General features: G+C 35.3%; 1 protein-coding gene across 9 annotated transcripts in view; it reads right to left on the reverse strand.

Moving 5' to 3' along the window:
- LOC109713918 overlaps nucleotides 1121–15839 on the reverse strand; it is a 40363-nt gene continuing 25644 nt past the window's right edge. For 4 of the 9 annotated variants that reach the window (XM_020238207.1, XM_020238209.1, XM_020238206.1 and 1 more), the window contains 3 exons: nucleotides 10619–10918; nucleotides 10470–10526; nucleotides 1121–1888 (listed from right to left, as the gene is read on the reverse strand). In XM_020238207.1, the coding sequence (XP_020093796.1) occupies nucleotides 1685–1888; nucleotides 10470–10526; nucleotides 10619–10918 (561 nt within the window). In that variant the 3' untranslated portion in view covers nucleotides 1121–1684. Of the gene's footprint in view, nucleotides 1889–8990; nucleotides 9052–10085; nucleotides 10286–10469; nucleotides 10527–10618; nucleotides 10919–15839 lie in introns of those variants that run through there. The other 5 variants (XM_020238212.1, XM_020238211.1, XM_020238210.1 and 2 more) reach the window with 5 other exon arrangements.

The raw sequence follows: 15839 nt of genomic DNA on the forward strand, positions 1-15839 counted from the left end.
CTCATAAGGGGTTTTTTTCGACCCTAACGGGGTGGGATTACAACCTTTGAATCAAAGGTTGTAATTCTACAACCTTTTTTGGTTTGCAGATTTAGTATTTTTTTTTTTTTTTTCTAATCAGCTAAAATGTACTTTTGCTCCTCAAACTACGAGATGTGACACTTTGGTCTTTAAATTTTACTTAATTATAATTTCTGTCTCGAATTTTTTAAATTATCGTATAAGTCCTATAATCTTATTTAATTGATATCCAAATATTAACGTATTATTGATATAAAAAATAATATAATATTTTAATTATTATTGCTGTTATATATCTTTTACGTAAGCGACAGATCAGTATTTAGTCAGATCTAATTACGACAATTTAGAAAATTTGCATTATGGAGAAATTTTGAGGACCAAAGTGTGTTGCGCGCCTCATAGTTTGAGGATCAAAAGTGTAATTTGGCCTTTCTAATTTACCAAAATAAAAAAATAGAAGTTTCTGGCTTGTATTTAAGCTAGTGGAAAGTCAAAGTTAGGGATCTTTGCACTTTTCAAGAGGTCTTCACACCTATCAATTAGATTTTCTCAAATATGACTCTAGTGTGTTGTTATATCAAGGGCTTGTCAAATATCGCATAAAACAGATACATACAGACACATATCGCGTCTTATATCACAGCATTTGGGAATAAGCATACGTTTATTGCCAAAAAGAATATATGCTTACTACAAAAGAGGGTACTCCAGGGCATTTTCACATGAGGCATTTCTCACCTTACTTTCCCAAGGAAGAGACCAATCGCAAAATGAAATGATGAAAGCATCCGGAGAGCAAGAACTATCACCACTCTTCTTGAGTCATCCTTCAGCACTCCTTAAAATGAAGACAAACAATTGCAGCAGCACAAAGAACCATGCACGCTTAGGAACAAACAGACATTCCCTTGTTCTACACTTATTACATAAATCAGAGAAGTTTACGCCGATGTTCTTGGATTACTTGCATGAATTAAAGTCCCCGTCTAATAAGCGTACAACTTTAGAGAATTTTTCTCCCCAGCTTATCGGTGTACAATTTTAACTACAATTAGGAAGCCTTCCCTGCAATGTCCATGCACATGCCACAGTAAGGTATCACAAAACAAATACACTGATATCACAGTAGCTTGTACATAATAATATCTTCTGCAATACTTTTCGCTTGAAATCACTAAAACATGTTCTATCTCCCATAATAAAGTCTGACATTCCACTTTCCATTCCACAAACAAATCTGATGATATGCACCACCACCAACAAAAATTTTAGTCATTAGATTGTGTAACACGTCATAATTGCTCGTAACAAATGCAACAGTCCACAAGTATAACATATCATCTACTTCGTAACTAAGAATTCTCTGTTGCTACAGTATTAGATCTCATAAACTTCCTTTCAACTTGAGTAATATTTGACCTATCTTCTAAACTTGTTTGTTAAGTAGGTAAAGCCCCTGTAGCTTGAGGCTCAACGGAAAGTAAAATGGTACGATCTTGCTCAATTCAGTACACTTGTGACTTGTTAGACAAAGAAACCAAGCCTCTGTTTGGTTGGTTGTACACTTGAGAGTTACGCATATGTACATGATGTCAAGGTGAGAGGAAACTTCTATGTCGGTTAGAAAACCTAGAATATAAACTATATGTCGTCTCTGGACCTACGTATGGCTTAGCCTCTGTACACCATGTTCATTGTGTTTTATGGACCTGCTGCCAGTGCTGCTTGTAGAGATTGCAGCAGGTCCACCTTCTGCTCGTCTCAATGTTCGATCTCTTGGGTATGGATGAATCACAGATAGCTCTCTGATTCGCCGCAGAACAGAGTGCGGTATGGGTACTGACATACTCTTCTGTGGCTCAACCTAAAAACAAAGTAGAAAGTATGAGTATCCATCTCAGAAGAACAAGATCACGAGAACAAAGAAAAGACATCATGGGACCAATATGTTCCAGGTTTGAAGTTTACATGCTTAGTCAGTTCTTGAGGAACAGGCTGCACGTGCACATTGAAAAATAAAATAGATAGAAAAGGCACATAAAGAATGCCAGAATGGTTTTGCATATGCCACATGGATAATTCCTGATTTTGTCAATACTCAATTTTGTCGAAGGATGTGTTAGCTACTTTCTCATTGACAATAAGAAACCAAAAAAATCCACCATTATCTTTTTTATTTTTTTTCTGTTGTACTTCAGGTTTTTTTTTCTCTGTTTTTTTTTTTGGCCCTTAATTGGTTAACTGTTTGACATAAAAAACAACAAATAGTGCGAAACCTTTTCTCCCTCCTCTCTCTCTCTCTCTATATATATATATAGAATTGTGTGGAAATTCTCCTAAAAATATTACTATTCATGTGCTTCCACCCTCAATAGCCCTTGGATGCCTAAGGTTTAGTTGGGGTTGGTGAAATAGTAATAAATCTAAAAATGAAAAAGTAAGAAGTAAGCGAGTATAATACTTTATGTACTCTAGCTCAATTCACTCTCTCTCCCCCTATATATATTTTTTTATATAGAATGGATCTAGAATACTATTGATAGTAAAAGAATAGTGTTTACTCCCAATTTTTTATCCCTTCAATGCCTAGGGTTCACTATTGGGTGGTAATACTAGTATTCATCCAAGGGATAGAATGTGACGCTCCACTTCCCAACTCTATTAGTAAATTCGCGAATTATTCGCGAACTTTTTAAGAAACGAATTAAACTGCCGTTCCCGTATTTTTCTGAAAAATTTGAAAAAAAAACGCGCATGTTTCTTCAAAAATAATTATTCGCGAATTATTCGCGATTTGCGAATGATTTGCGAAAAAAAACGGTGCTCACGCTCGCGCTCGCGGACTCGCGTCGTCGCCGCTCTCGTCACCGAACTCCTCCGCCGCCCTGGCCGGCGTCGGGAGCAAGAGCGCCGCGGCGGCGGATCCCGTCTCGCCCGAGAGTGTCGAATACGCTCAGCCCCCTAGGTGAACAGTAGCAAAAATGGCGCGGCGTTGTTGGATGGGTATAGATCGCGCGCGGTCCACGAGGCCCGGCCTCATGGACCTTATGAGAAGGAGGTCCACGGTGGACCCCCCTCTCATTATATATATATATATATATATATATATATATATAAAAGCACGTATTTCAAATTTGGGTCTGTCGACAGACCCATTTTTTAGCGGGAAAAATATTGATTCCTCTTTCCGTACGTAAAATAAATAACATAATGAAACAAACTTTTCATTTCTGTTAATCTCTAAAATAGAAAAAAAAAATACTTATCCAAATTTTTGCCAAGGCGAAAGATATCACTGTGAATCTATATTTTAATTAAAAATTTTTAATTTTTTATCTCTAAAATAAAACATGTATTATGCTTATCCAAATTTTGCCAGAATACTATACAGCTAATCTATATTTCAATTCAAATTTAAAATTATTTAAAATTAAAATTTTGGGACTATCAGTATTACATTGAAAATAATTTAAAAGATAGATTGGTTGATAAATTTGTAAATCATATTTTTGAATTAATTATGATGTACAAATTATGATCAATTTGTAAAAAAATTATCTCAAATAAGAACGAACGATTTATGACTAATTTGTAAAAAAAAATATTTATACTTATCTATAACATTCATTCTATGAATGAGTATGATCAATTGTTAAAAATATTAAAATAAAAATGAACGGTTATGATCAATCTGTTAAAAAAGCACTCTATCCATTCATTTTACATTAAAATTTAACTTTGAGTTCAAATCGTGAATTAAATTTAATTTAAAAAATATAGAAAAATATCCAATGTATATTATAATCTATCCTATATAAATTTTATAAATAAAAAAATATATATATTATATTAACAACAACTATTTAAATTTGAGTTAGAATATATATAACAGGTATTTTCTAATAGTACATAATAAATAAATTATTTTTAAAAAATATTATAAATTTTGAATAAAATGATGTTACAATTTCATATTAATTTAAAATAATTATTAAAATTAATTGTTACGTATATTTATACGTACATCTCAACTAGTATGACTAATAATATATATATATATATATATATATATATAGTATTTCATTTTTATAGAAAAATATTATTATATAATATTTTATTTATAAATTTATAATTAGTTATTAATATTTCTAAATATATAACTCTTATATATTATTAATATATGTTTATTATAATTTTAAATATATTTAATCTACATATAAAAATTAGAATAATAATATATATAGTATATTAATTATTATATATATTTATTATATAGCCGAATTTTGATTCGGAATTTTTAATTGGTGAACGTATAATATCTGTATAAATCACGTATCCGAATAATTGTCGAATCTGTTTTTTAGCCGTATTTTTCAACGAATTTAAAAATTAAAAACGAATTTTATCCGAATTATACCCGTACCGAATTTTTGCCGAATCCGAATTAACTAACTATACTTCCCAGGGGGTCACCCATTTTAGGACTGCTTTAGCCCTAGCACGCTTCTCTCTCTTAACCTCTTGGGCCCAGCCACCGTCCAAAAAGTTATAGCCGGCCGGATTAAGGGCTTTAGCCCTATTATATCTTATAGATAGGACTACCTGAGGTCTCACATTCTCCCCCCTAAGTCCTGACGTCCTCGTCAGGCTCACAACTCACAAGTACCATGCGATGTGAAACAAGTCTCGCTAGCCTTAACCGACGTTGCGGAGGAGCCAAACTCTACCCACAACAGTCAACACAATGAAAGCCTCGCTCTCTCCGCTGTACAATCCTGACTTAGTCGAGATTCATCTCACACTTTCGGCTAATAATTAGTTCGAATACTAATTGTGATGCCCCAATTCCTGAGAGTCACCCATCCTAAAACTACTCTTAGCCCTAGCACGCTTAATTCTCTTAATCTCTTGAACCTAGCCACTACCCGAAATGCTATAGCCAAGTTAAAAGTTTTAGCCCTATTATATCTTATAAATAGGACTACATGGAGTCTCACATAAAAAGTTGATAATAAACACTTTTTTTACTATCAATAGTATATTAGCACAACTCTCTCTTCTGTCTCTCTCAGGATCAAATTACACACTGTTAACTTACACACTTCTTACACGAGCTAAAATCTAATTATAGAGGTTTAAAAATGAAGATCTAAATAGTTGAAAGTGTTGTAAAGCACAAACAAGGCCTACATGCAAAAGAGGTAATTTTTGGAAACCTATATCTTCATCTCTCGGAAAAAAATTCCAAATCGTTGCTTTTTAACACCACTTGATGCATAGAAAATCGGTTTTCAAAATTCGTAAAACTTTATAACTATGCATTTTAAATATTCTTGATTACATTTAATGGTTTAGATCTTTAGTTTAGGCCTTCTAGATTGGAATCTACACTTGTGTGCCTAACACATGTAACTTGATCCCTACTCATGTATACATATATATATAACTGAACTAGAATGTTTCTAAAAGCAACAAAGCCTTGGTGCTTACAATTTTTTAGCTCTTGGATCTACCCTTATGGTCGTTAGATTAAAAGTCAACAATGGTAGTTGCTTATGAGGCCCACAATTGTGCATGATCCAAGGGCCGCTAGGATTTGATCCAACGGCCAAAAAGGCTAGGGCACCAACACTTTGGTGCTTCTAAAAGAATGTCAATCAGACTCTCTCTCTCTCTCACTCTATAAAGAGAGAGAATTTGGTTACTATACTACTATGAGTACGGTCACCTTTGTACTCATAAGTTGTATTTGATGGAGCTTCCGAATCGACGATTCATACTGTTAAACATAGTTTTGAGCATTTAAGTATTCTAAAAACTGAATTTCATAATTTATTAACATCGTATACCTTCAGATCAAAGGGCCTCAAATTTGACATTTTTAATAATTGGTATGGAGCGTTCCGAGTTCACAGTATAGAAGAATTGGAATCAATTGAATTTTTAATAAAGAATTCCATTCACTATTTAGATCACGATCAATAACTCTGATCTTGAACTTAAAAGTCCTATCCCATATTTTAAGGAGATCCTTCTATTTTGACCATTCATTTTATACCTAATTGATGGACTATTATAAATTCAAAAAATTACAAAATCCGATTTCTACTTCAAATACTCTAAATCATGTTTAACAATTTGATTCGTGGATATTGAAAGCAACTTATGAATACACAGGTCTCTATACTTATAAGAGTATAGTAGCCCTACTCTCTCTTCTCTCTCTCTCTCTCTCTCTCTACACAAGCCTCTGTGCTATCAAGTCATTTTCTATACTTGAACTTCCGAATTGAAATTTATTTTCTAAGTACTTCAAATGCTCTAAATCAAGTCTAACGGAGTCAATCGTCGATTCAAAAGTCTCAGCACCTAAAATAATTTGATAGCATAGAGGCCATCCTGCTTCTAAAAGCAGAGAAGTATATATAGAGCTAGGCTTGTGTGCTTTCAAAAGCATAATGGCCTCCGTGCTATGAAGTTATTTTCGATATTGGGGCATATCAAATTGATGATCGACTCCATTAAACTTGATAAAGTGCCTAGAAACTAAATTTCGCGATTTTTCAATATTAGAATACCTAGTAATTGAGGGGGCCCAAAATCAACAATTTTAATGGTCGTGATAAGCCGTTTGCAAGTTTAATGATATAAAGATATTCAAAGCACGTGAACTTTTGATAGAAAATCCTTTATACTAATATAAGACAAGATCAATATTTTTAATCTAACATTTTAGTTTCATGTCATTACTTTTTGTGAGATTTTTATTTTCAGCCGTTAATTTTGAGCTTTTTCAATCACTAGGTAAATGATATCGAAAAATCACGAAATTCATTTTTCTAAATACTTCCAATACTCCAGATCAAATCTAACGAAACCGATCGTCGATTCACAAGTCCCAATATAGGAAATGATTCGATAGCGGAGAGAACATCGTGCTCCTGAAAGCACAAAAGCCAGACTCCACAGAGCTACCATATATATAGAGAGAGTGTACGTCTCTTGTACTTTCGAAAGCAAAAAGGCCTAAGTTGTTTTTTATGATGGGACATTCGATTCGACGTCTCCGTTAGGCATGATTTACACTATTCGAGTTATTTAGAGACCAAATTTCATGAGTTGTCGACATTATTTACCAAGTACTCAAAAATACTCAAAAATGACTATTTTAAGGGCCAATGTAGCACGTTTGTAAGTTCAATAGTGTAGAACAGTCCAAATTAGCTAAAATTTTAATAGAAAATTCAACTTACCATCAAGAGCAAGATCGATACTTCCAATTTGAAATTTGTCTTCTATCACTTTTTTATAAGATTTTTATTTTTTGCCGTTCATTTTGAGGCTACTCGTTTAATAGGCAATCAAAGTTAAAAAATTATGAAACATGGTTTCCAGATAGTTCCAACACTGTAGATCATATCTAACGAAATCGATCGCCGAATTCGATGTTCCATCATCGAAACAACTTATAAGCATGGAGGCCTCCGTACCGAAAGCATAGTAGCCTAGCTCTTTATATATATAGGCTAGTATGCTTTTGAAAGCATGGAGACAAGTTTTCGATGAAGAGACTTTTGAATTAACGATCGGCTTCGTTAGACTCAATCTAAAGTATTCAAAGTACTTGAATAACAAATTTTACGATATTCGACGTCATTTACCTAGTGTCAAAGGAGCTCAAAATCAATAATTTAACAGTAGAGGTGAGCCACTAGCAAGTTTAACAGTGTAAAATATCCAAATCATGCGAAATTTTGATGGAAAAATCTTTATACTACAGAAAACAAGATCAATATTGTTGATCTAAAATGTGTTATATCATTATTTTGTGAGATTTATATTTTCAGCCGTTAACTTTGAGCCCTATCGATCACTAGGTAAATGATATTAAAAATCGCAAATTTTATTTCCTAGATACTTTAAATTCTCTAGATCAAGTCTAATGAAGTCGATCGTCGAATTGATAAGTCCGATCATCGAAAACAACTTGAAAGCATGTAAGTTTACGTGCTTTTGAAAGCACACAAGCCAGACTCTCTCTCTCTCTCTCTCTCTCTCTCTCTCTCTATATATATATATATATATATATATATATATATATATAATTCAGCTGGATACTATTAATAGTAGATGAATAGTGTTTGCTATCAACTTTTTAGCCCTTCAATTCATAATAGTACACACATGCATGTATATATATATATATATATATATAGAGAGAGAGAGAGAGAGAGAGAGAGAGAAAGAAAGAGAGCGCTATACTATTAATAGGACAAAGCCCTTTGCCCTGTCAAGTTGTTTCCAATGACAGGCGTCTGCATCGACGATCGATACCATCAACTATAATCTAGAGCATTTAAAGTGCCAAGAAATCAAATTTCATTATTTTTAAAAAATAATGCTTAGTGCATTAAAAGACCACAAAATAAACAGATAAAAGCAAACAGCATTGTGAAAATAAAGGCCAGAGTTTCTCAGCGCAAACTCGGTGTAGTTAAACGTGTCAAGATAGTGAAAAAAAAATTTCTTTTAAGAAATTCAATCGATTTGGATTGCTTTACACTATTGAAGCAAACAACTTACATAGGATATAAAAAATTATTGAATTTGCGGCCTTTCAATCATGACGTAAATGACTTTCAAAAATCACCAAATTTAGTTCCTCGGTATTTCAAATACTTTAGATCAAATCCAATGATGCTGATCATCAATTCACTGTTAATCATGGAAACCAACTTGATAAGACAAAGGGCTTTGTCCTATTAATAGGACAGTCTCTCTTTCGCTCTCTCTCCCACTTCCCATCCCTCCTCTCTCTCTCTCTCTCTCTCTCTCTCTCTCTCTCTCTCTCTCTCTCTATATATATATATATATATATTCTTTCCAATAATTGCAAGTACACATGCCTTGAACCTCTGAGTCGTATACATGAAAAAAAGCAAAAATAGCATAAACATTAAACAAACCAAATGCTTGATTGACCCTGCCCTCCGCTGTCTTCACTTATCCTTGAGCGCTTTTCAGGGACTTAAAATAAAAATAAGAAGAAGCTAAGCGAAGAGCGGAAAGCTTATTTAAATAACATAATTAAATTTAAATAGCTCGCCAAATTTAAGAAGCACATAATGCAAATGTATGAAATATTGTGACAATGCTCATCCTATTCACATGAAGAGAAAAGACATGAGAGCCAGTGTTCATTTCCGACCACATGGAGGTACAATGTGCATTTTAGACAAGATTTGTCTACACTATACATGATTTGCTGCATTATACTCAAAACTTCGTAGAAGAACATTGTTTACAATAGGCTACATATGTATTAAAAGGAGGTCACAAAAGACAATAGAAAAGCTTTACTGCCCCCATTATTCTTCTAACAGAACATATCCTAATATGCATATTGCTTGTGAAATTTATGGCATTGAAAGCTTTCTGGTACTAATATTTTTGGAAACTTCCCCAAAACATTACTCACTAATTGTAGATTCAACTGCAATATCAGCCGTTTAAACAATTTCACCCGTAATATATTTCTACTGTAAGACAAGCATATTTTCAAGTTGCTTTAAACTGCCTGTTGAAAACTGCGTCCTACTAGAGTATTCCAGTCACTAGATTTCCAACTTCCCATCTAGGTTTGCATTGTACACTTTGGTTAAGAACCAAAAACCATCTTAGTCGGTTTCACTCAAGTAATGCTCAATGCAATGACTGTTAAATGTAACTAATGATGAGAAATTTAATTGTTCTCAACCATTTTTTCCATGAACTTTCACAATATCCACATCTTCGCAACAAATTTAACATTCTGATCCATCCAATACAAGCTTTCTTTTAGTCATTTTTATAAATTTATTTAGTACCATTTTCTTTGTCTCTCTTATGTAAGCTAATGAAGTACTAAAAGACTCCCTGTCAATCAAAGATTAATTATTAATCTTTCTTGATGCCTTAATGTAATAAAAGTACATTCATCAACAAGATTAAAAACTAATTACAATGATATAAACATGTATAGCTAGTCATCAATAAAATAATTATGAATCCATTATAGCCACATGAAAATCATTGCGCCTGCTGACAAAATCCTAGCCTTCAAATTGCATCCCTATGTATCTAGAAGAAGCGATCAAGTTGAATAAGGATCAAATAATAGGAACATTCCCGTCCAGTAGGATGCTGTTTAAGTGTAGGCAATGGTCCTGATTGTATGGAACATCTAAAAAAGCTGTAAATTTCACTCACGATGAATTCAGTCCTACAATGCAACACTCACAAGCAGTCATGTATTGCAATTAAAAATATAAAAGCTCTCCAAACCCATGCAAATAAAGACGGTTTTATCATCATGTTAGAGAGAAGTTCATATCCGAATATCAAAGCTGTTAAAATATAGACACAGCCTTGAACTAACCAAATAGTGGACGAAGCAAAACTCTTACCTTCTTCCTGTAATGCAACTGAGCACCACTAGCTCTCAAGAGATTTCTCCATTTATCCTGCCATACAGACAAAATTAAACTAGATAGAAGTATAAGATTAAAATAGATCAAGAATTGCCATATAAATATGTATATATAGAATAAAGAACCTTAAGATCCACCGATGTGCGATAAGTTGATGCCGAAAACAATAGTCTTTTAATCTCAGTCCATCTCCCAACTCCATATTGAGAAACACCATCTACAAGTTTTATCACTTCTGAAAGGGTCCATTGCCTGTGATGTTTCCTTCTGGCTCCGCCTTTATCACGTCTTGTATTTGAACCACAATCATCAGATACATCATTTTGTGATTCAGAATCAGATAGCTGTGAAGTACTAACTGCTCTGGGTGCTATTGATGCCATTGACAGTTGCGTCTGTTGCTTGTTGCCTATGTTTATATCCCCCTGAAATAGAGATAATGAGCATTGAAGAGAGTAACTATCAGATGCTGAGTAAAATAAGTAGAAAATAAATTAGTTTCCATGCAAAATACATAAGGGGAGAAAAACTAGCATAGAGGAAAACATTAGAAATGGTAAATTCCAAAAATATCACAAAACTGTAGTTCAATTCAACATGAGGAAATACAAATCAGGGTGCTGATGAAATATCCCAGGGCAGTTCTGAGTCTTCTAACATGCAGACGCCCAAGAATATAGTATATGTTGTAAATGCAATAATATTAAGACTATTGCCTTAGTAGATGAGTGCGTACATGGTCAAAATAAATTATATCCAGAAGAGATTATGGACTTACCGAACTAGCAAATAATGCATTATATTATGAAGCGATTAATTAGATTTAGTATCATCAAATGCAATGATTGAAGCTTCAGTAGAAAGGACCCTGGGCCATTACAAAACAGGATAAGAATTGTTTGAAACTGTAGACACTTAATTTTTAACACCGAAACATGGACCAACTTGAGGGAGACAGGTACTGGGAGGGATAACGCCGAAAGGGGCTTCGGGCGTAAAATGCGAGCTTCGGTAAAAAGACGAATTATACTGAAGACCATTTCAGATGAAGTCTTCGCAGAAATTTTGACATTCAAAATTTAAAACCGCAGCAAGATTGAAATTCAAATTGTAGATGCCGAAGGATCAAGAAGCAGGGATGACTCCAAAAGCAATTCAAGGGAATAATACATAAACGTCCCGCAACGGCTAATTCAACTAAGGAACAAGATCTATAAAAAGAACAATGACAACGGACAAATGGACATCGAGACATGCCTAAATTCTACCTATTTTATTTGCAGTTTTGCACTAGTGGTAGCTAGGGCTGTAAACGAGCCGAACTCGAGCGAGCTGGAGCCAACTCGAGCTCGGCTCGTCGTCTTCAAGGTCAGCTCGTGTTCGGCTCGAGCTCGAAAGCTTTGGCTCGTGATCGGCTCGAAACTTAATCGAGCCGGCTCGTGTTCGGCTTGTTAGCTCGAGCAATTTTGCTTGTTTATTTTGAAGAAATTCTAGAGGCGGAGCGAGCGAAGAAGATGAAGAAAAGAAGAGGGACGAGGGCGATAAAAATCGCGGCGCACCGCGTTGGAAAAAAGCGCGGTCCACGGGCTGCACTCAGCCTCGTGGACTACACGGGGTGGATGGTGCAATACTTGTATAAAAAAATAAAAAAAAAGAAAAAAAGAGTATAAGTACCTAAAGGAGAAGAGACGGAGCTTAAACAATATAAGCAACAGGAAGGAAATACTCATCTTCTCGAGCTCCTGGGTCGGTGAGGTTCCGCATGGGTTGATATCTCCACACCAAAGTTCTGGAAGAAATGGCGTAGGCTCTCATAGCTTTCCAAGGAAGGCTCCATGGGTATTCTGAGGAAGTGCTTGGGAAAAGTGAAAAGAGAAGGAGAGCTAACTTGCTCAGGAAGGAACTTAACGGGGAGTGGGTCACTGCCATATTATGAATCCGACCCGTTACGCCGGGGTAGTTAGGCCCACGCCTTGGCGGTGCATTGATCCATCAGGCCCAATTACATTTTTTACCTGACTATTCTTTAGGACCCTGTACTTTTTGTTAATTCATTTCCAGTCCCTCTTATCACCCCTATAAATACCGCCTGTAACCGAAATTAGTTATTTTATTTTTTATATTTATACGAATTATAATTATTTATGATAATAATATAATCGAGCTGTTATCGAGCCGAACACGAGCGAGCTGACCCTAGCTCGTGTTCGGCTCGTTTATTAAACGAGCTGAATCGCGAACAGCGAGCTGGATTGCCACCCCTAGTGGTAGCTATAACTTAAGCCTAGGAATAGTTGGTAATTTAAAATTCCTCGTCGACCACAAAGCCGTACACTGTCAGCCGTCCACAACCATTCCAATCACATTATCACACTGTCAGCCGTCCACATTCACAACCATTTCAGATGAATGCTAAACAGAAATTTTGACATTCAAAATTTAAAAGCACAACAAAATTGAAATTCAAATTGTAGATGTCGAAGGATCGAGAAGCAGGTGTTAGGATATATTTAGCATATTAAGATATATTTAGCATGTATTACATTCCATATATAGTGGAACCTATATAGTATATTCCAAATATACTATAAGGCTGTATGGTAATATTATAAAATTACATGGTAACGATGGTTACCATATATACATCTCTTGTAATTATATAAACACATCAATGAAACCCTAAGGGGACATGCCCTTTAGCCTATCCCTATTGGTATCAGAGCCAAACCTTAATTCTAGGTACTGTAGAACTCACTGAGTCCACATATTTAGTGTGGAAACAAATTTTTCTTCATGTTTTAGGGAGTTTTGATGTTGTCTCACATATGACTGGTACCACTATCATTCCTCAAGTTATTGAAGCTACTGGTACGAAAATAACTATGAATCCTCAGTATTTAACCAGGAAGAAGACGGACACAACTATACTGTCCTGGATTAATGCTACTCTATTCTTTAGAATTCTACATATGGTCATATCCAGCTCACCTAAAACAGCTTGTGAAGCATGAAAAGTCATTTAGGCATATTTCCTCGACAAGACAGTCTCTATGGCCTTTTCTCTAAAATCGGAGTTACAAAGTATCAAAAAGGGATCAATGTGGATGATTGACTATATGCAAAAAAGTCAAGTCAATAGGTGATGTCCTTCAGGCAATTGAACCTGAGTCTGATCATAATTTGGTCATGACTGTTCTTCTGGGACTACCAGAGGATTACAGAGGCTTTACAAGTGCTCTTAATACACACGGGACAAAAGCCACCTTCGAACAGCTTTGCCCACTCCTTATGCAGGAAGAAACTAAAGTTCAACATCGTACTATCTTGACGGCACCACTTATTACTTCTCCCACTGATAGTGAAGCCTTCTATGCAAATCGTGATCAAAGCAGCCGCGGAGGTCGCGGGGGTAGATATCGTGGAGGCCAAGGACAGCATGGGAGACGTAACTCTAATCCTGGTCTTGGATCTTATGGAGCATATCCACATCCCCAACCTAGCCATAACCAATTTAATCAACAGCCTACTGTCTCCTGATCTGGGGCACAGTGTCAAATCTGTGGTAAATTTAATCACTCTACTCTTCAATGTAGGCATCGTTTCAATCATTCCTTCGTTGCAGATGATATCGCACAAACTTTCGCTGCCATGAGCCTCCACGAGCTCGGTAAGGAGGTTTGGTATCCCGACACTGGAGCATCCAATCATATGACTGCTAATCTGGTATTCTCTCATCGTCTAAACCTTATACAGGGCAAGATAAGATTCTAGTGGGTAATGGAAATTTGTTGAATATTACTCAGACAGGTGAAACACATTTGAAAACTACTTCTACTTCCTTTGCTCTCAAGAATGTTCTTATTGTTCCTTCTATTAAACGAAATTTACTCTATGTTCGTCAATTTTGCCGTGATAACAACTCTCTTTTGAATTTGACTCATCTGGTTTTGTTGTAAAGAACAAGGAAACGGGGAAGGAGCTTCTCAGATGCCGTAGTTCGGGCACTTCACTCTATCCAATTTCTTCTCGAGTTGCAAGTATAGAGAATAAACAACAGTTAGCTTGTGTTGCATCTAGGTTTAGTGGAGATATTTGGCATAGACGTTTAGGTCACCCTAGTTTACCTGTTCTTTCAAAGTTTGTTAAAGCAAATAATATTACTGATGGTAGATTGGAATAAATGTCTATCTGCAATGCCTGTCACATGGAAAAACATATCAAATAGTCTTTTTTTGTTTCTGAATCAAAGTCTGATTTTCCTTTTCAACTTGTTCATTCTGATGTATGGCAATCTCCTGTTGCTTCAGTATCTGGCTATAAATATTATGTAATCTTTGTGGATGATTATTCTCGACATTTTTGGCTTTATTTTTTAAAATTTAAGCATGAGGTTTTTGAAAAAAATTTTAGAGTACAAATAGAGTACAAAGCAATGGATGAAAGTATTTTTCATCGAAAAATAAAAACTTTGCAATCTGACAATGGTAAGAAGTACGTGAATGAAAAATTTTCCACTTTACTTTCTCAAAATGGGATTATTCATAGGTTTTCCTGCCCTCATAAAACGCAGCAAAATGGTGCCGCAGAGAGGAAACATAGACGTTAAGCTAACATCATAAGAAGTCTACTTCTTCAAGCTTTTATGCCTTCTGTTTGTGGGCTGATGCTCTTCAAACTGTTGTTTTTCTTGTCAATCGTACTCTTACTGTTTTAAAAGAAAAATCGCCCTATGATATCTTGTATAGTTGTGTCCCCTCTGACTTGCAACTTATTAAGGTGTTTGGGTGTTTGTGTTATCCCAATCTGCAAGATGTTGCTGATCATAAGCTCTCTCCCCGATCCCTTCCTTGTGTGTACTTGGGATTATCTAATAAGCATAAAGATTTTCGCTGTCTATATCTAAGTACTGGTAAGATCTTTATTTCTCGACATGTTACCTTTGTTGAAACAGTTTTTCCTTTTGACTGTCTTTCCAAATTTTCTAACTCTTCAGTATCTGCGAATTCAAACTTTCAACTATTTCAATACTCTCTCTAATCCTCCCTTACTGGGTAAGAGTTCGTCTCTCCTTGAAGCTATCTCTGACTTCAACTTTGTGCGTTCCAGTGCTTCTAGCACCAATATTATCCAGTTTGTTTCACCACCATCTGGGAATCTACCTCAATTTCCTACCAATTTGGACTTTGATAATGCACAGATTAGAGATGAGAATGTTACCTCCGCTCCTGGTCACAAAGAGCTCTGTCTCTACCAAGCGTCACCTCTCCAAAACTAGTGCACCCACTGACCTTGCTTCACCACCATATGATCCTTACGCCTCCACCCACACAGCTATTGAGCAACCCG

This window comes from Ananas comosus, linkage group 8 (assembly GCF_001540865.1).
Source record: "Ananas comosus cultivar F153 linkage group 8, ASM154086v1, whole genome shotgun sequence".
Lineage (NCBI taxonomy): Eukaryota > Viridiplantae > Streptophyta > Magnoliopsida > Poales > Bromeliaceae > Ananas > Ananas comosus.